This window comes from Mauremys reevesii, linkage group 2, assembly GCF_016161935.1.
Source record: "Mauremys reevesii isolate NIE-2019 linkage group 2, ASM1616193v1, whole genome shotgun sequence".
Lineage (NCBI taxonomy): Eukaryota > Metazoa > Chordata > Testudines > Geoemydidae > Mauremys > Mauremys reevesii.
This window is the reverse complement of record NC_052624.1, coordinates 147,159,208-147,182,302: the sequence shown is the minus strand read 5'-3', so window position 1 is coordinate 147,182,302 and position 23,095 is coordinate 147,159,208. Positions and strand designations below refer to the sequence as shown.

The following is a 23,095-nucleotide window of genomic DNA, read 5'->3' as shown; positions in this document are numbered from 1 at the left end:
TGGTTGACGGGTCAGTTCGTAACGCTGGTGTTCATAACTCTGAGGTTCTACTGTACTCTTCCCTATGCAAGCTGAGCGACACGCTAGACGTCCCATGCAGGTGCATGGTCCAGGAACCATAATTGGGGACCCAACATCCATTCACTTTTCCTCCATCTGAGGATTTCAGGAGAGCAGGACCTTCTAGTCTAACCATGGGCTATCCAAGACTAGACACTCAAAACCACTCCCGCACTTCCAGGGACTGGAGAGCTTCTTCTGAAGGCTACCATTTCCCTGGGCGTAGGGGTCTGGAATTCAGAAATACTTCTTTTCGACCTCATGGTTTACAACCCCTTTATACAGGCTGACCTCAGTAATTGCTTCACACCCAGTTCTTGGAGAGAGATGAGCCTCTGCTGCATTGCACTGGAGAAACAAGAAAATGCTCCGTCGTCTTGGAACGCTTCTAGCGCTTTGACAGTTGTTCCTTCAAGTGGGCTGCTCTGTGAATCTCTTGCCAAAATAGAGGGAGAGTCTTGCCTAAAACATCTTGATTGGCAGAAGCAAGCATTCCAATCTAATAACTACTAAATAGACACCTTGTCATTGGTCCTTGCTAAATTCCACAGCCTGCTTAGAGGAGCCTGGCAACATAATGAAAAAGCAGCTTACGCTGAAAGCTAAACAAACAGTATATTCAGCCACAATCTGTATCTCTTTGCAGGACATTTTCAGGGTAGGGAGAAGTGTCCTCTGTTTAAGAAAGTAAATGGGCCTTAAAACAATTACAAGTGGCCCATTAGCACAGCTTCCTCTTGTCACTGCAGCCTCTCAAGATGTCAAAAAAGTGCCCAGGGATAAAGGGCTGCTAAATCCACTACCAGAAACCCCAGGCTGCAGACAGCAGAGTTCTAGTTAACCCGTTTCGAGTCTGGTTACTGCCTTCTTTGAACGCACTCTACAGAGCAGACTTCACGTTTGCTTACAGCTGCATGGAAGTTTGGTGGAAAATGCCTGCACCCCAAACTCCACATCCTCGGCCCCACCCCACCCCAGCGCCCGCACCCCAAGCCAGAGCCCTCACCCCAGGGCCGGCTCCAGGCAGCAGCGCAGCAAGCAGGTGCTTGGGGCGGCCAATGGAAAGGGGTGGCATGTCCAGGTCTTCGGTGGCAGGTCCCTCAGTCCCTCTCAGAGGGAAGGACCTGCTGCCAAAGAATGAAGCGGCGGCGGCAGAGTTGCTGCTGAAACACCGATCGCGGCTTTCTCACCGCCCACCCCATCGCTTGGGGCAGCAAAAAATGCTGGAGCCGGCCCTGCCTCACCCCACCGTCTGCCCCAGCCCTGAGACCTCTCTTACACCGTGAACCCCTCATCCCCAGCCCCACCCCGCAGCCCTCATCCCCCCCACACCCCAATCCTCTGCCCTAGCCCAGAGCCCCTCCCACATCCCAAACCCCTCTTGCCCAGCCTTACCCCAGAACCCTCACCCCTAGCCAGAGCTCTCATTCCCGCCCCGCGCCACCCAATTCTGCAATATAGGGAAACTGTTAAACACTTAGTGTTTCCAGGCCATTTTGACACTATTTTAAAATATATAGATATTGGCTTACAAGGGGTGGGGGGGAACCTGGATCCATTCTGGCCACCACCAAAAATTATATAAACCTGCCACACCCGGGCATGGGGAAAAAGCCCCTCTTGCCCATTTCCTCCCACACCCAGCCAGCATGAGGTCCTTGGCAAGGAAAACGGACTGGCCTTCTCAGCAGAATCCAGTCTCACAGGGTGTGGGAGGAAACTGCAATACAGCTCCTCTTCTTCCAAAAAGGCACCGAAAGAAGCAGGCCAGATTTTTCCTCTCCCAGCAAGGAAACATCATGGTTCAATCATGCTGGAAAAATCCACTTCCCCGCTCACCCGCGGCGAGCAGGAATCCTTCAGGCAAGGCCAGCAGTTTCTGCAGAATCTCAGCTTACATTTAGGAAAAAAGAAAAAAGAAAAAGAAAAAAAAGTTCCATATCCAGCCCTCCTGGTTGTGAAGAAAACCTCCCAGCCGTGGCTGGAGAGGGTAGGCAATGCAGAGATGGCCGGCTAGTCTGCAGAGACACCCCTGCTATTAAGGAATGGGCAGGTGGAGGGGGAAGGGCTGAAGTGCCTGGGGCCCAGCTGGAATGGTGAGTAATAGGTTGCCCTCCAAGGCAGACTGACATCCTTTTGCTATGGAGCAGATTGTGAGGGGACCCCAATTACCCGGGCAGTGAGTGCGCGCAGCTGGAGGGGCCAGCCATCCCAGCAGAGGGCTCAGTGGGGAAGAGAGGCTGATTCACTGTTGGGGAGTCTGCCCAACATTGATTTATTGTGGGGGTGATAGCATTAGTTGGTTTATTTAAGGGCTGCGGGAGGAGGCGGCAGCCCAGCATTAACTGATTTACTGGGAGGGTGTCACTGATTTATCAAGAGGTCTTGGGGAAGGCACCCATTCTCTCACCCCACGCTTCCACATGGTGGGCAGCTTCCACCACTCGACACAAGCTCGGGAGAGAAGCTGAGCAGACAGCCACAAAGTGACTAAGAGGACACTGTCAGCAGTGGATTGATTTGGGGGGATGGGGGACATTGTTCATTTCATCAGGCTATTGGGGTTTAACTGGGCTAGTGCATTTCTATGGGAATTTTACAATTCTAAGCAGTTACACAACTAGCAACATTATTTCTCGTGAAAAGCTCACCCTAGTCTTAACAAGGACCAGCTGAATTCTGGGGTAGGTTGTCTAGCTACAGAAACTATCTGTGAAATCTCGCCAGCATTTACTGACCAGTAAGTGTTCATGTTCCTGGCCTCCAGGTCTACTAAATTCATCACAAGGGACTAGGAAGACACCAACCTCAAGCATTTACTTTAGAGCCCATGAGTGGGCTGTTAAACAGGGTGAGCTAGCGGACGGGACACTGGACTAGGGTGCAAGACACTTGGCTTCAGTTCCCGGCTCAGTCACAGACTCCCTTGAGGCAAGATACTTGATCTGCCCTGTGCCTCGGTTCCAATTTGCACCATAGGGGTGGTACATCCCTACCTCACAGGGGTATTTGAGAGGATAAAATCCATCATGCTTGCCAGGCACACAGATACTAGTGATGACAACCACAAAAGTATTTAGACAGAACAGTCCATCAGCCCACTGCTATCCTCCAGTCATGCTTTCCTTACACTGCAGGAATGCACTCATCCAGAAAGCAGCATACCCACACAATAGCATTGGCTGCTTTAGAGAGTCACTGGTTTAAGACCAGCTTCTTTCTTCACCTCCAGCCCGATGATGTCAATCATTCCTTGTCCATGCACAGGCATCCGTGCACCCAAATCACATTCTTACAGTCTTTAGTAACATGGAAAAAAAAGCCATCCCAGAGTTCACTCACTCCTCATAAACCATTACATGAGTTCTGTGCATTTATTAGGTAGAGAAGCAGCTGCAACTCATCCCATCGAGCCCCGTTCCACTGCTGGTCTGAAGTCAGAATGTATCTCAAGATTCAGGGGTTGAAGCAGCTACAGTAAATATGAGAACATAACAAAAGAGCAATCCAAAATATAAAACAGACTTTCAACCTAAGTTAGAAAAAAGAAGATACTCTGGAGACAAAAGAGGCAGGTTCCAGCCTTGTCAACGTCCACACAACTTTCAAAGAGCTGAATACATTACAAAAAAAGTTGAAGCAAGCAAATCCAGTTCTCCCAAACATACCAGGGAACCTAAACAGGGACTTAGTCAGTCCCTCAGCTAGGATCAGCTAGGCAGAATTGCTTGTGACTTTTGCAAAGGAACTTACCCTTGGAATGAAATTTTTCCTCTCTTTTCTTTTTAATTACTATTCATCCCAAGTCTGCCCAGAGCAAAGCTCAAATCTTCTCTATGCAGAGTCTTCTGGGAATTCCATAACATATTTTAACAGTAACAATTACACCTCCCCAATAGAAGGAGAAAGAAATAGCACCAGGATGGAAAAGGTACCACAACTCAGGACTACAGCTGAGCAAATACCTGATTTTGCAGTTTGGCCTCTGAACCAAAAAGTCCAAAAAGATTGTTTCAAACCAAACTGCATTTTTTTTTTCAATTTCACTTGTTCAGGTTGAGGTGAAACCACATTTCCAAAATGAAAAGTTTTGTTTAAAAATAAATTGTCCAAAACACAACAACCCATTCGACCTTTTTGGAAAAAAAAAACAACAACCCACTTTCCTCATTTTTCATTTGGCTGAAGCTATTCGTCAGATTCAACCTGAATTCAAGAATAGTTTCCGTTGCCCTGACACTGCATTTTTCAGCAAATTTACTAGTTGCCAAAAAAATTCCACACAGCTCTACTCGCCCTTTTGAGCCCCTCTCCACCTTCTTGTTCTAGGGAGCCTGATTCTAGCACTGCCTACAGGGGGAGGGATAGCTCAGTGGTTTGAGCATTGGCCTGATAAACCCAGGGTTGTGAGTTCAATCCTTGAGGGGGCCACTTAGGGATCTGGGGCAAAAATTGGTCCTGCTAGTGAAGGCAGGGGGCTGGACTCAATGACCTTTCAAGGTCCCTTCCAGTTCTAGACAATTGGTATATCTCCAATTATTACAAAAAAAACAAATAAAAACAAACAACAAGAACCTATTTTAAGAAAATGTTAGGGTTGTAAAGTCAAGCACTCCCAAGTCAGCAAATACTAGAATTACGATTGCCTGTCCAACATTAATTCAGCCTCCTGGTGCATATGCATTATGATCCAGTCTTTCATTGCATGATCATATGCTATTTTTTCCACAGAACTTCTGCCTCACTGAGTGCTGAATGGTTAGTTATTTAATAGTCTTTATATCCTCACTGTTAACTGTGTGGCCTTAGGCCGTACTTACTGCACACCATCCAAAACCTGCACTGCATACAGAATTCATGTCCTCATGGGCTTTCCCATCATTGCCATATCTCAGTGCTTCACAAACATTCATCAATCTCCCTTCACAACACTCCTGTGAGAACACTTGGTATTATCCCCCATTTCATAGATGGCGATTGGCGGGCCAGAGACACTAAAGGCAAAATTAATAAAAGTTCCTGCTCATTTTGGGACTCCTGTTTGTTTTTTAATATCCTCAGAATTTTTATAGCATGTTCCAAGCACAGCTCCCATTGACTTCAGATGCAGTTATAAGTATTCAACATTTGTGCAAATCAGATCCAAGGGACTTTAGCTGAGCACCCAGAAAACAAGGTGGCCACTAACTGTGCAAAGTTTGGTTTCAGCAACTTGCCCAGAATCACATAGAAACTCGATGGCAAAGGCAGGGATACAATCCAGCCTCCAAGGCAGTGTTCAATTGCCTTAACCATGAAACCATCCTCTCTTCCTGTAATCTCCTGCCTCATCCACCAAACATCTTCCAACTTATGCAACAAATGAGGCAGTGGTCCTACAGAAACACTCTCCTTAGCTGCACCTGTTTCATCCCCAGAACAGGTTCATCCTATGCACTGAACAGAGGTCCTTTTCGCCCCCTTTGGGGATCCATCCAGAATATGGGGACCAAATAGATCTGTGCACTGAATGAGACAAAGATTCTATGGAAAAATAGTAGGGGATGAGGTATTTGAAGACTGGTCAAAATGTTAAGAACTAGGTGCAACCAGTGCCTAAACTAAGGCTTCTAAGACTGGATTTAGGCACCCAAGGATAAGATTTAGAAGCCTACATTATTTAGGAGCATAAGTTTCATTGAAGTCAATGGGACTCGTGCCCCTAAGACACTTACCTGAAATGTGAAATTTTTCAAAAGCACCTAAAAATTTCAGACTGCATCACAAAACACACACACACACACAGGGGAGGGTGGGACTTTAAACCTGGAATTTCCTGCATTTGTAGTACCTAATTTTGCTACCTTAATTTTCTTGTAAGTTTTTTTGTATGTAATTTCCTAGGTTTTTAACAAATGAAACTAAAAAGAAAGAAAGAAAGAAAGAAAGAAATCCTGTCTTGAGGAACCATATTGATGAATCAACAGCAGCATTGGAAACTTCAGATCTGCAGCATTGGAAACTTCAGATCTGCAACACAGACCACTTTGCTGGAGTTAAAAGGATAACTGGTAACAGTAGTAAGGTGTTATCCTCGATGCTGGATGAGCCACTAGACAGGATGAGCCACGTTTTGCCAATGTGCTTCATAACTATTGGCTGACAGCAGAGGAATGCTGGCACTCAGGAGTCCCAAATTCTATTCCAAGTTCTGGAGAAGAGTGTTCTCTAGTAGCTTCAAACCCTTCTGCCCTGGCACCTCCTCCCCTCTGCTCCTATCCACCCATAAACCTGCCCCTGTCCTTATCCTTCTTTGCTCTTCAGCCCTCTGCATCCCTCCTTCTCTTCCACACTGCTTGGGCACCAGCAGGAGGGAGCACAGGAGAGTCTCCCGATTCTCAGCACCAGTGCTTGGTGACACAGTGGGCCCCAGCAGGCAGGAGAAGCAACTGAAGGGAATGTCCTGCTCAGCCCCTTCTGCCCTAAAATAGAGCATGCTCAGTACACATGCAATGCTCTGAAAACATAGCTGCCAAACGCAGAGAACTCAGACAGATTTTGATGGAATTTCACAGGGACAGCATGAGGCGCTTCTGTGGCCCCAGGACAAGCCCTCTGTCAAAATTCAAGCCTCTTCCCCAAAGCACAGACACATCAGGGCTTCTCAATTAAACAGCTGAAAAACATTTTTTAGCACTCCCAACACAACATATTTTCCCAAATATCATTATCAGAAGCACCTGAAACATTTTAAATGAAATTAAGAAAAAAAATCAGCCTGAGGCATGGAAAATTTCAGCTTGAATAATTAATATTTGGCTTATTAATTATAAAGCCTGCTTATAATTAAAAACAGGCTTTTACAATGGAAACCATGAGGAAACCTTAGCTCTAAAAGCTGCTGCCAGCTCTACCTATAATGCAAGGTCAGGCCACCTCACAGCACATGAGCTATTGAGTTTGAGCAAAAACTGGTGTAAAGCATTGCAATCAAATGAATGACTGTCTTTAACCATCAGTGCGTCTCCTAAGGGTGACAATAACCTGGCTCAGCAATTACAATGCACTCTGCAATTACTTTTTTATTTAATTTAGATTTTTTAATTTTATTTAAATTACAATAAGTCTATCTTTTTAAAAATAAATCTGTTAAAAATTAAATCTGAATTTAAAACAAAATATGTTAAGGACTAAAAAATTATAATCTCTTACGACATCTAAATACAAAACGTTGAATCCATGAACTCTGTCAAGAGTTTTGAGTTAAAGGCTGCTTTTCTATATAAAGAAAGAATCAGGGGGAAAACATCTAACTTTTGAAGTCCAGCTTTACAAATATGGCACAATAGGTCATGCACTCTATTATGGGATTGTTCTGGTTAATAAAAATAAATTGTATACGCTGTTCTGTGTGTTTAGTTAAATTTAAAATCCTAATGCAGCCTGATACAAATCATGAGCAAAAAGTTAATTATCTAGTAAATAAGAATATATCATTTGTCATTTTCTAACACACTAAAAATGTTTAATTAATAATCTGAAAACAATTATATAACTGCTTAAATAAATGTATATAGTTATAGCGTATCTTAAGCAGCAAAAAGATGTACCAAATCTAGTGTGAAGGCTCTATTTAGTTGCAAATCAACATTGCTTCAATGGTGATATCAACCAATGAGAATGCACCTTTCTTCGAAAATAACTGAAGTACAAACGGAAAAAGCTGATTACAACTGACGATTTAAATCGAGGCTCTGCACTTGTTGATTTAATCATGATTTAAATTGCTGATTTAAATCAATCCAGCCTGCCACACTGAAGGAGATATTTCACTTTGGAAGTAACCAGCTACTTGTCTAGCTGGGCATCTTCCTGCAGAAAACCTCAAACTTGCCCTCTTCAGTGACTGGACATTTACGCCTGATCTACACAGGACTTTTCTGGGAACTCTCCCATTGATTCACTAACACCTGTGCAGCTTCACTGGTGGCATTATCAGAGAAACCAAGGCTTAGGAATTCATCTGTGTTTTTACACTAGTGCTGCCATTGTTCCGACCAATCGAGAAGTTGCACAAGTGATGGGTCTTTTTGCAATAGCATATTGAGTGATTATATACAAATCACTGCCTAGAGAGAACATCCATACTCAGAGTCACATTGCACTGGTTCTCCCTATAACTGGATATTAGAAGACAACTCATCATACTTACCCAAGAAACTAGGCCTGTATTGGTAGCATGATGCATAGTAATATGACAGTTTCATATGCCACCATGTCTTTCATACAAACTGTATCCCAAAATATCTTAAAGTTAAATGCAGTTAGAAAGCAATATTAGAAACAGCACCAGCATAATTATGGCCCACATTGCACATGAAATATTTTCCAGTAGTGTGTGCATGACAATCCTGACAGAGACGTTGAACTCTCTCAACTCCTGATCTAAGAATCATGTACTATATAAGTATGCAAGGCAAAGTTATAGATGCCATTGGAAATATAGAGGAGGTATGTGATTAGCAGTAAGGGGGTTTTTCTGATGAATAAGTACATAATAGACATCGACCCAGGGTCAGAGTGAAAATGGTAGCTAGAACCTTAACTCCAAGTTTCCTGGAGTTAAATGGAATAGCAGACAGACCCAGCTTTTTATCTTCTTATTTGTTAAATACAGCACATAAAATGATGTATCAGTAAGAGGCTGATTTTTCCTTCAGAAATAAAAATATCAGACAGGTCAAATCTGTAAGGTTTAAAAAAAAAAAAAAGGCAGGAGACGACAACCCCCCCCACCCCAATTTTTTCCCCTTTGCAACCCCATGCTTAGAATAGAACTGAGAGGTTCTCTTAAATGTGAGTTCATTGAGGGGAGGGAAGAACCCAATGGAACTAAAATGTTAACAGGAGTGGAAGTCTGCATTCCAAATGCAGCTGCAATCATCAGCTGTCCTGTTTGGTACAAAATGAACTACGAGGCCTGAAAAAGGCATCCAACCTCCCAAGTACCACAGAGAGCAGAGATGTAAGAAAGCTAAGTCAAGTAGCGTACCCCCCAAGAACCTACTGAACTTTTACCTAAAGTATTACTAATCATGTTTATTACAGAAGGGCCTACAGGCCAACCAGAAATGGGGCCCCACTGTTGTAGAATTTAACTATTCTAGTTTTAAAAGTGAGAAGTGATAGGTCTTCTACCCTCTCCCTGAGATGACTCCACAAGGCAGAACATCTTGTCAGGATGGCTTTCCTGATATTTGTTATGTTCATGGCATGTACATAGAGAGGTTAGATACAAACATCTAATGCTATTTCTGGAAGGTTGCAGTGTAACACGACTTCATTGGAATCCAGAACCTTAACATGAGAACAAAAACAGAGAGAGAGAAAGCAGGCTGCTCCCTAAAGCAGGTAGGCACAACTCCTCCCACCTTGCTCTAGGCTGTCACTTTGCAGACTGATTGCACAAAACCCATATTGCATGCTTCTGCAGAGCCTTGAAGTCTGCAAGCAGGACCAGGAAATTCCTTACACTTAATATGACAGCTTGTCATTTAAAGTTTTCAATGCATCACAGTATTCCTTTACTTAATTTCATACCATTGTTCCCAGTTCTGTTCTCTATGTATTGTCCTAAATAATTGCTCCCTATCCGCAGCAGGTTGGAGAGGAAATATTCATTGGCTCTTACACTCCTTAATTATCTCACAACCAACCTATACATATTTGGCTCTTTTAATCTCTATACAGTCAATCCCTCCAGCACCTAGATACCATCATTATAGGAATCATATAGAAACACAAGACAGACAGACCAATCCTGATCATTTTTGTGGCTCTTCTCTGATCCCCAACCAGTCCGTCAATATCTTTCTCATAACGTGATGCCTCAACAATGAATGTCATTCATATATGGGAGCTGCTAGTTCCCTATCTAGAGATAATGTCTCTGCAGCCACAGCCCAAAACTGCATTGCCGATACTTAGGGCTCTGGAAACTCATTTTTAATTTGCTGCCCATCATTACTCCAAGAATCTTTTTCTAGCATCTTCTTCCCATTGAGTATCTGTTTCCAAACTCCCACACCCACACCACAGCCCGGAAAGATTAATTACATATTTCCAAGATGAATCTCAATTTGTCCCCATATGGGTCCATTCAAAACAGCTGCTAAAACCTTAAGGGGCCTGATCGCATCACCCCTTCCATTCCATCCACTGTCCCCCACTCCTTCTGCATTGCATCCAATATAAGCTTCTTGTACTTATCTTTAAGTCCATTCCCAGTAGCCCTGCCCTACCTTTCCACACTGTTACCTTACTGCTTTGTCAACCTTACACTCCATCAATAACAGTTAACCTCTATCATGCATGGGCCTGTTTCTCCCACAATCACCTTTGAGCACCCCTCCCCATGCTTCCCTTATACCTGGAACATCCTGTCTCTCAAAAAAAAAAATCCATAAAGCCCCACCCTCCTTCAAGTCTCATTTTAAGACTCATTTCTACTGTGATACCCACAAAACATCGACAGATGATAATGGTCAGTCAAGACTAGGGCTATCCCTTTATTTGTTTCAATTACTAAAACCCTCTCTACGTCAAAAGATGCTACTGTTCCTATTACCCTCTCCTCCATCTCCCTCCTTCCCATTTGCTCAGTTCACCTGTTGAATCTTGTCTTAAACTAAGCTTTTCAGGATGAGGACAGTGAAAATCTGCCTGTACAGTGCCTAGCACAGTGGCTGGGGCCTCTAGGCAGTACTATAACAGTTTTGGATTTTAAGGCCAGAAGGAACCATTAAGATCACCTAGTCTGACCTCCTGCTTAACAACGGCCATCAAATTTCACCAAGTGGTTCCTGCACCAACTTCACAAGTTCTGATTGACCTGTAGCATATCTTTTAGAAAGACACTCAAACCTGATTTTAAGATGTCAAATGATACACAATCCACTACAACCCTAGGAAAACTGTTGCAAAACTAAGTTAGCATCACCCCTAAAAATGCACACTTTACCTCCTGTTTGAATTTGTCTAGCTTCTATTTCCTGCTGTTGGATTTTTTTTATGCTTTTGTCTGCTGGAATAACAAGTCCTCCACATATCCTCTCCTTGGATAGGTAATTTAGACTGCGATCAAATTGCTTCTTAACCTTCTGTTTGATAGGATAAATAGACTGAACTTCATAAGTCTCTCCATGTAAGGCAGATTGTCCAGTCCTTAGATCCTCTTGTAGCTCTTCCCTGAACACTCTCCAAATTTTCAGCACCTTCTTTGAAGTGTGGTTACCAGAACTGGACACAACACTCTAGTAATGATCTCACCTCTGGTGTATACATAGATACACCACCTCATTGTTCCCCTACTTATGCATCCCAGGATAGCATTAGCCCTCTCAGGCCTGGTCTACACTGGGGTGGAGGAATGGATCCAAGTTATGCAACTTCAGCTACGTCAAAAACATAGCTGAAGGTGACGTACTTACATCTACTTACCGTGGTGTCTTCACTGTGGTAAGTCGACGGCTGATGCTCTCCCGTTGACTCCGCCTGCGCCTCTTGCCCTACTGGAGAATTGGAGTCGACGGGAGCACACTCGGCGGTCGATTTATTGCATCTAGACAAGCTACAGCATCACACTGGGAGCTCAAGTTCATTTGGTGATTCACCATCACCCCAAGTCTGTTGCAGAATCACTGCTCTCTAAGGGCTTGGCTACACTTACAAATTTGCAGCGCTGCAGCAGGGTGTGAAAACACACCCTCTGCAGCGCTGCAAATTGCGGCGCTACAAAGCGCCAGTGTAGTCAAAGCCCCAGCGCTGGGAGCCGCGCTCCCAGCGCTGTCCGTTATTCCCCACAGGGAGGTGAAGTACGGACAGCACTGGGAGAGTTTTCTCCCAGCGCTGGCGCTTTGACTACACTTAGCGCTTCAAAGCGCTGCCGCGGCAGCGCTTTGAAATGCAAGTGTAGCCAAAGCCTAAGATGCAGTTCCCATCCTGTAAGCATGATGTACTTTCTTTGTCCCTAGATGTATGATCATGCAAAATCCAGATCACTCTGTATCAGTGGCCTGCCCTCATCATCATTTACTGCCCGCCAATATTAGTGACATTTGCAAAGTTTACATGAAATGTTATATTTTCTTTCAGATATTTGAAAAAAATATCCTCAACCCAATCCTATATAAGTAGTCCCTCCTGAACCCCCTCAGAATACCCCCATTCAATTATTATTCCCCATTAACAAATATGTCTTGAGATCCGTCAATCTGTTTTTAAACACATGTGCTGCACTGGTTTTGAACAATGCTAGTTTTCAAATGCCTAAAAGAAGGCCAAGCATATTACATCAACAGTTACTGTTATCAACCACTTGTAGTCCCACTAAATTTTTTTTTATCAAGTTAGCTGAATACCTCTTTTCCAAGTAGCCCTGTTTACCAGCCTTAGTTATGTGACCATCTCTTAGTTCTTTTTTGATTGAGTCACATACCGCTGTTCCATTATTTTGTCTGAGATCGATGTCAGGCTAACAGGTCTATAATTACCCAGGTTATCCTGTTTACCCTTTTAAAAAATATGGACACATTAGCTCGCTTCTGGTCCTCTTGAATTTCCCCAATATTCCAAGATATATTAAATAAAAATATTAATTTTATGCCTATGTTTCTAATCTTACTCGGTCCCTTTTAATTATTTCTTAGTCCTCGCTGGTATTTGCAATTCCGTCCAATCAAATATCATCTGTGAAATTTATTAATACAAATAACGGTGACAAACTGCAACTATAACCTTTACCCATCACACAACTGTCTGCCACATAGGCATATTTGTATAATCATGCCCTCGAGGCAAGTACAGTCTAGCTGTTAAGATCTAAACAAAAGGCCAAAAGTTCTAATGCCTAATTATCGGTAACTGTATAATTAAAATACAGTTATGTCATACGGCTGAATGCAGTATTGACCCGTGTTAATGAACAAACAACCAAATGGCTAATAATTCAAACATCATTTAACACTAAATGACTGTTCAAGCCAGATGGTTTTAGAGAACATATTTTAGAGATAGGTGTAAACAAGCTAGCATTAATTTAAGTCACAGCTTAAAGGAACTGTATCTTGTTCTATGTTCTCTTTGTAGGAATGCAAGTAAAATCCTCCTATCAATAATTTAGCAAAGGCAAGTGTGAATAATGGATTCATTAAAACCTGGCCAAACAGTGGACGTCACTAAAAGGATTTTGTTTCACAGCAATAAAACATACAAGAATCAAGAAGCCTTCCATGCTAACTAACCCTATTAGTTTAGAGCATTATTTGTACAAGTCCTCGTGCCAGTTGCTTTCAGGCATACAAGGAAACAAGCCATCCATGCCCCAGGTATGTTTTAATGCCACAAGTGAATAGAGCAGTTGCTGAAAAACACAATGACAGCAGAATTAACTGGTTCTGCTGGGAAAGTTTCTCAGGCTTCCCTTAATCATTATTAAGAGCCAATCAGGCATCACATTTATCTTGTTCAGGCCCTTCACCTTAAAAAGACAAAAGTTCCAGAATTAAATCAGAAGCCCCGAGGAGGGCACTGATCATTGATAAGGTGTGCACCTCACCAAGGAAAGGAAAATAATAGGTTCCTGTTTGGGGATAAGCATGCAGACGGGGAACCTCTAATGGCCACCGGAACACAATGAGCTCCTGAGGGCAGTGGAGGATTTGGGGATGGGGCATTGGTTTGTGTTCTGGGGAATTCCAATTTGCTCTCATTTGCACTCTGTCTAACGCTTGGTCAATTTGCTTAATCACTTCTTTAAATGCCGATGGAGAGACAGACAATGTCAGCCCATTAACAGCTTTAAAAAGTCTAAGAGATCCCTTTAAATGAGAAAAGCAGGGCAAACACAAGAAAACCATGGTCGGGTTTCAAAGGTTTACACATGTAACAGGGCTCCCCACTGGATTCTTTAATTTAGTTTTCCATCCAGAATTTACATTCAAGTTTTAAACTACAGGAGTCAGAAATCAAACAGCTTGCACGTTTCTTTTGCATAGAACTTAAAAAGTTCTTGCAGAATCGACTGCTCCACCCCAGCAGATAAGAGCTGTGGGTCTTGCTCTGAAACTAGTTAAGTAAAACAAATACACCACCATGTGAGAATCTTGGATTTTCCCCTCAAATATCCATTAAAGAGATACTGTCAAGTCAAGTCTATCCCTTATTTTTTGTGCTGTGTGGTAAAAAAAAAAAAAAAAAAAAGTTTTTACAAAACTCAGATCCAAGAAAAACGACTCCATGAAATTACAAAACACACACCATGGCCCTGACCCTGCAATTTGTCACACACAGGCAGACTGCTGTGTCCACATGGGCCGCCCCCATTAAATACAATGGGGGTCTGCGCAGGAAAACAAATCCATGTATGAGCAACAAATCGCAGCATTGGAGCCTTAATTAAAATAATAAAAAAAAAAAACGTTCCTGAGCAATGTTTGTAACCCAAGCATCAGAGCATAGTACTAATGCATTAACATTTGTATTACAATAGCCCCCACGGGGCCCAAGCAGGACTGGGGCTTCTTAACATTGAGCAGGATACAGAGGCCCCAATCCTGCAATCAGCTCAGGACAGGATTCCCTGTGTCATCTCAGTGAAGTCACTAGGTCTCTGCACAGGCATATGGGTCTGCCCGTGCCCATTCAATTGCAGGATTGGGACCACAGAGTGAAAAAATGGGCCTCACCTGCAATGAGACCGTGAGCAAAACTGACTAGAAACTGCGTGTCAGCAAGTGAAAGGGGGCTTGTTTTCACCTTCCAAATTGGGAGAAATGCAAAAAGTGAACAAACAGCATCAAAGAACGAAAATTAGATTTGATATTCTGGAGTTCTAGTTTCATAATCTAAGGTGATATTAGTCAAACTAGGGTGTGTGTGTTTGTTTGAAACCCTACAAACAGATCCTCATGGGGATGGACCCTGACCTTAGTGGGGTTCTACAAGGGTATTACGGTCTGCCTGCATCAGCTTGAATGATCAACCCAGGAAGGAGAAAGAATGAATCAGGGAGCAAAACTCTGGTCACTTTCCTCATCCCTGCCAATTCTTTGAGAGGTCTTGCTTTGCAAAGGGAAACAGATGCACCCCATGGAAAGGAATGAGGATCAGAAAAACCACCCAACTTATCTCTTCAGCTTCCAAACAAAAAAAATCTAACTTCAACACGGGGGCAGTTTTCCCCAGCACTCATATTATTAGATCCATAGGATGAAAATGCTGCCCCAAGCTAATTTACAAAAGATCGTTTTTATGCAATCAATGCCACAAACAAGAGTCAGAGCAGACATTTCTACTCCGCAAGACAGACTCCGCTCCCTGACCACATACCATCAGGGGTCTCTCCTCAGCTAGGGTGAAAGGACAGCTGAACAGTGTCTGTGGGGAGAAAGGGGATCTGGTGACAGCAGAGGGGCCAAACCAAAGTGAGCAGCACTTACTGTGCGAGCACCGCCAGGGGACAGGGCTCCGTTGGGCAGGTAGGGGCTGCCCAGCTCTGGGATCATCAGGAAGGGGTAACCTGGATATGGGGGCCCCTTAAAGAAACCTCCATCTTGCTGTCTTCTCACTACTGGGGAGAAAAGAAAAGGCTCAGCCAAGGGCATTCAGAGGGGTGGGTCTGGGAGCAGGCCAAGAGCAGTCCGGGAGTGGGAAGATGGTAGACGCGGCTGAAGTTGTTAACACAGGGGTGGAGGGACGGGGAATAGGTCTTCACTGCAGAGTTAACTCGAGTTAGCTACACTCAGGTTACTCCCCTAACTCAGGGAGCACGGGGTGGGAAAGCAGGGCGGCGGAGGAGAGGGTCTGAGGGCGGGCGGCGGCCACGGACGAAGAAAACAAAGAGGTTAAAAGTCTTGCTAAGCGCCTGCGAGTATCCGAAGGATGTAAACACCAAGGAGCGCTGCACGGCTGGGGGAGCCTCCAGGCCGGGACCGATCTGGGCAGGGATCTGAGGGACCCTTCCCGTCCCAGGCGAACTCCCAGGGCGCCCCCCGAGAGGGGGATACGGGGGAAGGGAGAGGGGGCGGAGGGTGGCGCGCTGGGGGAGGCGGCGGTGAGGTGGAGGGAAGGGGCAGAAGGGGCTCAAGCGGGCAGGGAGTGGGGGGCTGTGGGGCAGGAGGGAGCAGGAGGGGTGGGAAAGGGGCACCAGAAGGAAGCACCAGAGGGAGGCTTGGGGCTGGGGAAGGGATCGGTACCTTCGGCGAGATAGTCCCGCGGCTTCTGGAAACTTTCGCGGGGCTGCGGCGGCGGCGGCCGCTCCGCCTGCGGGGGAGACACAAAGGGGAGAGGGGTGAGCGCTGCCCCGAGCCCCGGCCCGGCCCCTCACCTCCAGCCCCCGGCCCGGCCCCTCACCTCCGAGTCGGAGCCCGAGGCGCTGGCGCGGCGGTTCTCGGACTCGTGGACCAGCGAGGACTTGAGCTCGTCCAGGTCCCCGTGGGCCGAGCCGCGCCCCGCGCCCTTGTCCTGCTCGTCGCCCTCGTCCTGGAAGGGGATCAGCTCGTCCGGGGCGCCCAGGTCGTCGCCGCCCGCGGGCGGTAGCTGGGGCATGGTGCGCCCGGCCCGCCCAACTTCGACGCGCGGCGCCGGCCGAGTGCGGAGCGGGCTGCGGGCGGGCAGCGGGCGCGGCGCTGCTGCCTCCCTCCCCGCTCCCTCCGCCGGCGGGGCCGGCCCCTCGCTCGCTCGCTCCCCGCCGCCCGGGGAGGGTCGGGAGTGCGGCCGGGAGGGTGGAGCTCTCGCTGCAAGCTGACACCGGCCGGAGCGGGGCGGGCCGGGACCCCCAGCTCCCCTCACAGCCCCGCCCCCCCGGGCCGGGACCCCAGCGCCTCACAGCCCCCGGGCCAGGACCCCAGCCCCTCTCACAGCCCCGCCCCCGGGCCAGGACCCCCTATCCTCTCACAGCCCCGCCCCCGGACCGGGACCCCAGCTCCCCTCACAGCCCCGCCCCCGGGTCAGGACCCCAGCGCCTCACAGCCCCGGACCGGGACCCCCAACTCCCCTTACAGCCCCGCACCTCCCCCCCGGGCCGGGACCCCAGCGCCTCACAGCCCCCGGGCCGGGACCCCCAGCTCCTCTCACAGCCCCGCCCCCCCGGGCCGGGACCCCAGCGCCTCACAGCCCCCGGGCCAGGACCCCCAACTCCCTCACAGCCCCGCCCCCGGGCCGGGACCAGCTCCTCACAGAGCCCCGCCCCAGGCCGAGACCCCCCAGCTCCCCTCACAGAGCCCCGCCTCCCCAGGCCGGGACCCCCAGCTCCTCACAGCCCCCGGGCCGGGACCCCCAGCTCCCCTCACAGCCCCGCCTCCCCAGGCCAGGACCCCCAGTTCCTCACAGCCCCCCCAGTCCTGCCCCCAGGCAGGACCCCAGCTCTTCACACAGCCCCACCCACCAGGGCTGGGACCCCCAGGTCCTCACATAGCCCCCCACAACCCTGGACCCTACGGCTGGGACTGGACCCTCGACTCCGCTTACAGCCCCCCACAGCCCAACCACACCTGGCTGGGACCCCCAGCTCCTAGCACAGCCCCGCACCCCTAGGGCTGGGACTCCAAGTTCCTCACAAAGCCCCCCACATCTCTGCCCCCTGCACTGCTCCCTCCAGTGGCCCCTGATACTAACACACACAGCCCTGCAAATTGTACCCCACACTGCCCTGTCCCCCCACACTGCTACCCACAACTCCTGCAAGTGCCCCTGTACTGCTACTGATCCCCCAGCATTGCTTCCTACAAGTGCCTCCCCAACATTGCTACCACCACCCCCGTTCCTATAAGTGCCCTCCACCCAGCAGATTATCTTCTGCAAATGCCCCTTCTTGTCTGCACCAATTTAACCCTCCCTGCACACCTCCTCCCTCCCCGTCCTGCAGAGCTCCTTCAGCCAAGCATACTCATCCCAATCCCTGCACTCCTAGCTGCCTACAAATGTCTCCTCTCCCATGCCAGCTCCTCTAATTACCCCCCAAGACACCCCCTACCAGTGTTCTCTCCCTGCCCAGCTATCCCCCTCACATAGCCCCTGCGAGTGTCACCTTCTGGCTAGCACTTCTACCACTATCCCCCCCACGCCACACACACACACAAAGCTCCTGCAAGTGTCCTTCCCCACACCTCATTACTACCCCCTGCTTGTGCCCCCTTTCCAGCACTTCTCTAGGTCTGTTCCTCCCCTGCACAACTCACACCTCTCAGATGTACTGGATTTTGCAGCATGTTCAACATTTAGGCTGAATCAGGCTGTCTCTGCCACAAAGGCAGGCCACCGCTCAACCTGTAACCTACCACAATGTACGCTGTGCTGGAACCCAGGTATCCATAAATCCCAAACTATTGGGCAAAACAGTCGATGTGCTATAGCTTTTGACACAGTCCCACAAACCATTCTCATAAGCAAACTAGGGAAATATAGTCTAGAATAAATTACTATACGATGGGTGCACAACTGATTGAAAAACCATACTCAAAGAGCAGTTATCAATGGTTCGCTGTCAAACTGGGAAGGCATGGGGTTCCACAGGGATCAGTCCTGGGCCTAGTACTATTTAATATTTTAATTAATTACTTGGATAATGGTGTGGAGCGTATGCTTATAAAATATGCAGATGACACCACCCTGGGAGGGGTTGCAAGCACTTTGGAGGACAGGGATAGAACTGAAAAGAACCTTGATAAGTTGGAGAATTGGTCTGAATTCAACAAGATGAAATTAAATAAAGACAAGTGCACTTAGGAAGGGAAAATCAAATGCAGAACTATAAAATGGGGAATAACTGGCTAGGTGGTAGTATGGCTGGAAAGGATCGGGGGGGTTACAGTGGATCACAAATGGAATATGAGTCAGCAATCTGATGCAGCTGCAAAAGAGGCACATTATTCTGGAGTGTATTAACTGGAATGTAGCATGTAAGACATGGGAGGTAACTGTCCCACTCTTCTTGGCACTGGTGAGGGCTCAGCTGGAGTACGGTGTCCAATTCTGGGCACCACGCTTTGGGAAAATGTGGACAAATTGGAGAGAGTCCAGAGGAGGGCAACAAACATGATCTCATGTTTAGAAAATCTGACCTATGAGGAAAGGTTAAAAACACTGGGCATGTTTAGTTTTGAGGGACTCAGACTGATAACAGTCTTCAAATATGTTAAGGGCTGTTATAAAGAGGACGGTGGCCAATGGTTCTATATGGCCACTGAAGGTAGGACAAAAGTCAGCAGCAAGAAAGGTTTAGGTTAGATAGTAGGAAAAAATGTCTAAGAGTAGTTAAGCTCTGGAATAGGAAAGATGTTGCAGAAGGTAACTTCAGGCAGAGGTAGGACAAGAACCCAGGTCTGTAATAGGATAACTCCAAGATTTAGCCACTCAGTATTTAAAGGTTTCAGCGTAGCAGCCGTGTTAGTCTGTATCCGCAAAAAAAACAGGAGTACTTGTGGCACCTTAAAGACTAACAAATTTATTTAAGCATGAGCTTTCGTGAGCTAGCTGTAGCTCACGAAAGCTCATGCTTAAATAAATTTGTTAGTCTTTAAGGTGCCACAAGTACTCCTGTTTTTTTCCAGTATTTAAATGTGCTTTGGTTACATAGCCATAGGAATTGCCAGACTGGATCAGACTCATGATCCATCTAGTCTAGTATCTTGGCTCTGACAGGGACCAGGACCATATTCTGCAGAGGAAAGTGCAAGGCACAGTTGAAAGATGTGGTGTAATCTGTCCTCCAGGAAAGCCTGGTTCCTGATCTCCCAAAGCAATAGAGATGAGTTTGAACCTTGAAACATGAGGTTGGATATCTCTTCCAAAACTCTTAGTTTGCATTAACTGTTATAACTCTTGATGTTGTTATCCATATAAACGTCCAATCCACCTTTGAATCTTATTAAATTCTTGGCACCCATGATATCCTGTGTCAGTACGTTCCACAGTCTAGTGATGGTTTGAGTGAAAAGTATTTGCTCAGTTTTTAATGTGTTGCCTTTCAGTGTCTATTGTTTCCCTCCAGTGTGCATTACTTTTCATCTATCAACATAGAACTTCATCTGCCATCACGTTACCCATTCACCTAATTTGGTTTGGTCTCTCTGAATTTCCTGATTCTGACTAACCTAAATAACTTTGTGTCAGCTGCAGATTTTGCTACCTCACTTGCTAAATAATAAGTATATTAAACAAAACTGGACCTAATACAGTACCTTGTGGTCCCTGCTATTAACCTTTTGCCAGGATGAAAATTGGCCATTTGTTCCTACTCTTCGTTTCCTCTCTCCTAGCCAGTTTTTGATCCATGACAAAAGTTTTCTTTTCATCCCATGATGACATAGCCTCTTCTGAAGTACTTTGTCAAAGGCCTTTTGAAAGTCTAAATACATAACGTCAGTGGTTTTCCTTTACCTGACTTCTAACAGATTATTATTTATATCCCCATAGTGCCTAGATGCCCAGTCATGGACCATGGTGCCAGATGCTGGACCAGCACTGAACAAAAAAGCAGTCCCTGCTCCAAAGAGCTGACAATCTAAAAAAATTTCCCTTTACAGAAACCACATTGGTTAGACTCTATCATATCATAATCTTCCAGGTGTTTTATTCCTCTAATTTTAATTATAATTTCAGCAAGATTATCAGATACAGATATATGGCTTACTAGTCTGTCATTCCCCAGCTCCCCCCAGAGCCTTTCTTAAATACAGGGACAGTAGAACCTCAGAGTTACAAATACCAGAGTTACGAACTAGCCAGTCAACCACACACCTCATTTGGAACCGGAAGTACGCAATCAGGCAGCAGCAGAGACGAAAAAAAAAAAGAAAGCATATACAGTACAATACTGTGTTAAACGCAAATTACTAAAAAAAAAAAGGGAAAGCAGCATTTTTTTTCTGCATAGTAAAGTTTCAAAGCTGTATTAAGTCAACGTTCAATTGTAAACTTTTGAAAGGACCACCAGAACGTTTTCTTCAGAGTAATGAACATTTCAGAGCTATGAACAACCTCCATAACTCTGAGGTTCTACTGTACAACATTTACCATCCTCCAGTCCTCTGGTATAGTAGCTGTTTTTATGAGCTATCACATTTCTTTGCTAGCAGCTCAGCCACTTCATACTTGAACTCCTTCAGACCGTACAGCTGGATCATCTGGGCCTGGTGATTTGTTACTTCAAAATAACAATTTGTTCCAGCACCACCTCTTCTTCTGACACTTCAATACAGCACCTCATCGAACCACTTCACTACTGTGCCAGAATCAGGGCTAGACTCTTGGAATCCTGATCTCCAAGATTATACTGCTGTCTAGCAAACAGTTCGATAATCCACTGGTAAAGTGTGTGTCAAGTCCACCTCTAGTGGCTGGTCCCCATAAATGACAATTACTCATGTATGAAGCAGTAGTGCATTGTGCTGGGGACTGGAAGCACAGAGCTCAAGGCCTGAAATAACCCATGGAGGGGAGCTGTCATAGTTGGATAGACTATAAGTTGTTTTCCCAGTTTTCTTTTTTAAAAGAAACAGGTTTATAATTGTCACAGGGAGAAGATATCCTTTAAAAATGGGGTTTATAATTAAAAGAAAATTACAATCAGTTAATTAGGGCATGAGGACAACCAAACCCACGTGTTCCACCTATATTAGTTCCTTTTCAGACATTACAATTGCTGGTGTCACATACTGGCAGGGTGGAAGGTTGAGAGGTATGCTTGGCCTCCCCCTACCACGGAAGTTAATGATGATCTCTGCATGGGTATTCCATAGTCCCATTGGCCTATGCAAATTGCCACCCCACTCTGTGCTTCAGCTCCCCAATCTGTAAATGAGGGATAATAACACCTCCCTACCTCACATGGGTATTGAGAGGATAAATGCATTAAAAATTGCAAAGCATTTTGAGATCCACCGATGAAATGCATTATATGAGAGCTATATGCAGTGTTGTAGCCATGTCAGTCCTAGCACATTAGGAGACAAGAGGGTGGGGGGGGGGGTGAGGTAATATCTTCACCAACAGAAGTTGGTCTGTAGTGCAGTGGTCACCCCGCTCCTGCCCTGAAGGGCATAAAACATCCCTGGGAGAGGGCTGCAGTGGAGAAAAGCCAGGCTGACTGGGGGAAGCAGCCACAGGTGGGGCCACACCCCAATCAGACCACAGCTGGCCCTATAAGAGGGCTGAGGGCCAGAGCCTGAGACAGCCACTCTCTCTAGCTCCCTAGAAAGAGAAGGACCTGGCTGCCTGGGAAGCTGAGGTGGGTACCTAGGGTGGAGCAGTGCTGGGGAAGGGCAGAGGGAGCTGGGGAACTCCAGCCTAGAAAAGCTGCAGGCTGAGTTAAGGGCCCACAAAGGGTACTGGGGCTGCAGAGGGACAGCCCAGAGACAGGCAGAGGCAGCTGGTCCAACCGCCCTTGCTGATGAGTGGTTTATAGACTGCAGTCTGCCCTAGGGAGCGGGGGCTAGATGGTGACTGGCAGTAGCCCCTGAGGCAAGGTAGGGAAAGAGGGTTGGGGGTTCCCTTAGGTGTGGAGACCCAGAATATAGGTTACTGTGGGAGGGCAGAATCTGGATAGAGAGGGGCACCGGGGTCTGGGAGGGACACGGGACCAGCGGCAGGTGACCCTTCGTTTAGCCCTGTGACCTCACTCCCGCTCCTGTTTTTTTCATTAGTTGTCCCACGTACTTAGTTAGTGTCCCGGACCTGTGGATCCTCTCCTTAGGCTGGGGGGAGGTCCTTTAGCAGTGGGCGGGCTTCGCCCGCCCACTTCCTGGATACTAATAGGACCAGCGGCAGGTGAGACACTGGCCTGCAGAGGGTGCTCCAGGCTGGAAGAGCTAATTCCCAGGATGACCAGCCGGAGGTTCTGCGCTGGTGAGTTGTCGTCCTGCCACATGGTCTAATAAAAGAAATTACTGCACCCACTATGTCTCTCTATATAAGAGCTAGGCATTATTATTATTAATTATTTATTTATTTATAATTCTTAGAGACTGCTGAGTTCCCTACACAAATGTCAGAACTAGTA

At 46.5% G+C, this 23,095-nt stretch overlaps 1 protein-coding gene across 2 annotated transcripts in view; it reads right to left on the bottom strand.

The window, feature by feature from the left end:
- Positions 1 to 16,775, bottom strand: part of TCF7L1 (transcription factor 7 like 1) — a 108,661-nt gene extending 91,886 nt beyond the window's left edge. Inside the window, exons 1-3 of one of the 2 annotated variants that reach the window (XM_039523656.1) lie at positions 16,450 to 16,775; positions 16,293 to 16,359; positions 15,537 to 15,667 (exon numbers count right to left, since the gene is read on the bottom strand). In XM_039523656.1, coding sequence (XP_039379590.1) covers positions 15,537 to 15,667; positions 16,293 to 16,359; positions 16,450 to 16,644 — 393 coding nt within the window. In that variant the 5' untranslated portion in view covers positions 16,645 to 16,775. The remainder of the gene's footprint in view (positions 1 to 15,536; positions 15,668 to 16,292; positions 16,360 to 16,449) is intronic. The other variant, XM_039523655.1, reaches the window with a different exon arrangement.
- Positions 16,776 to 23,095: the final 6,320 nt, after the last annotated feature.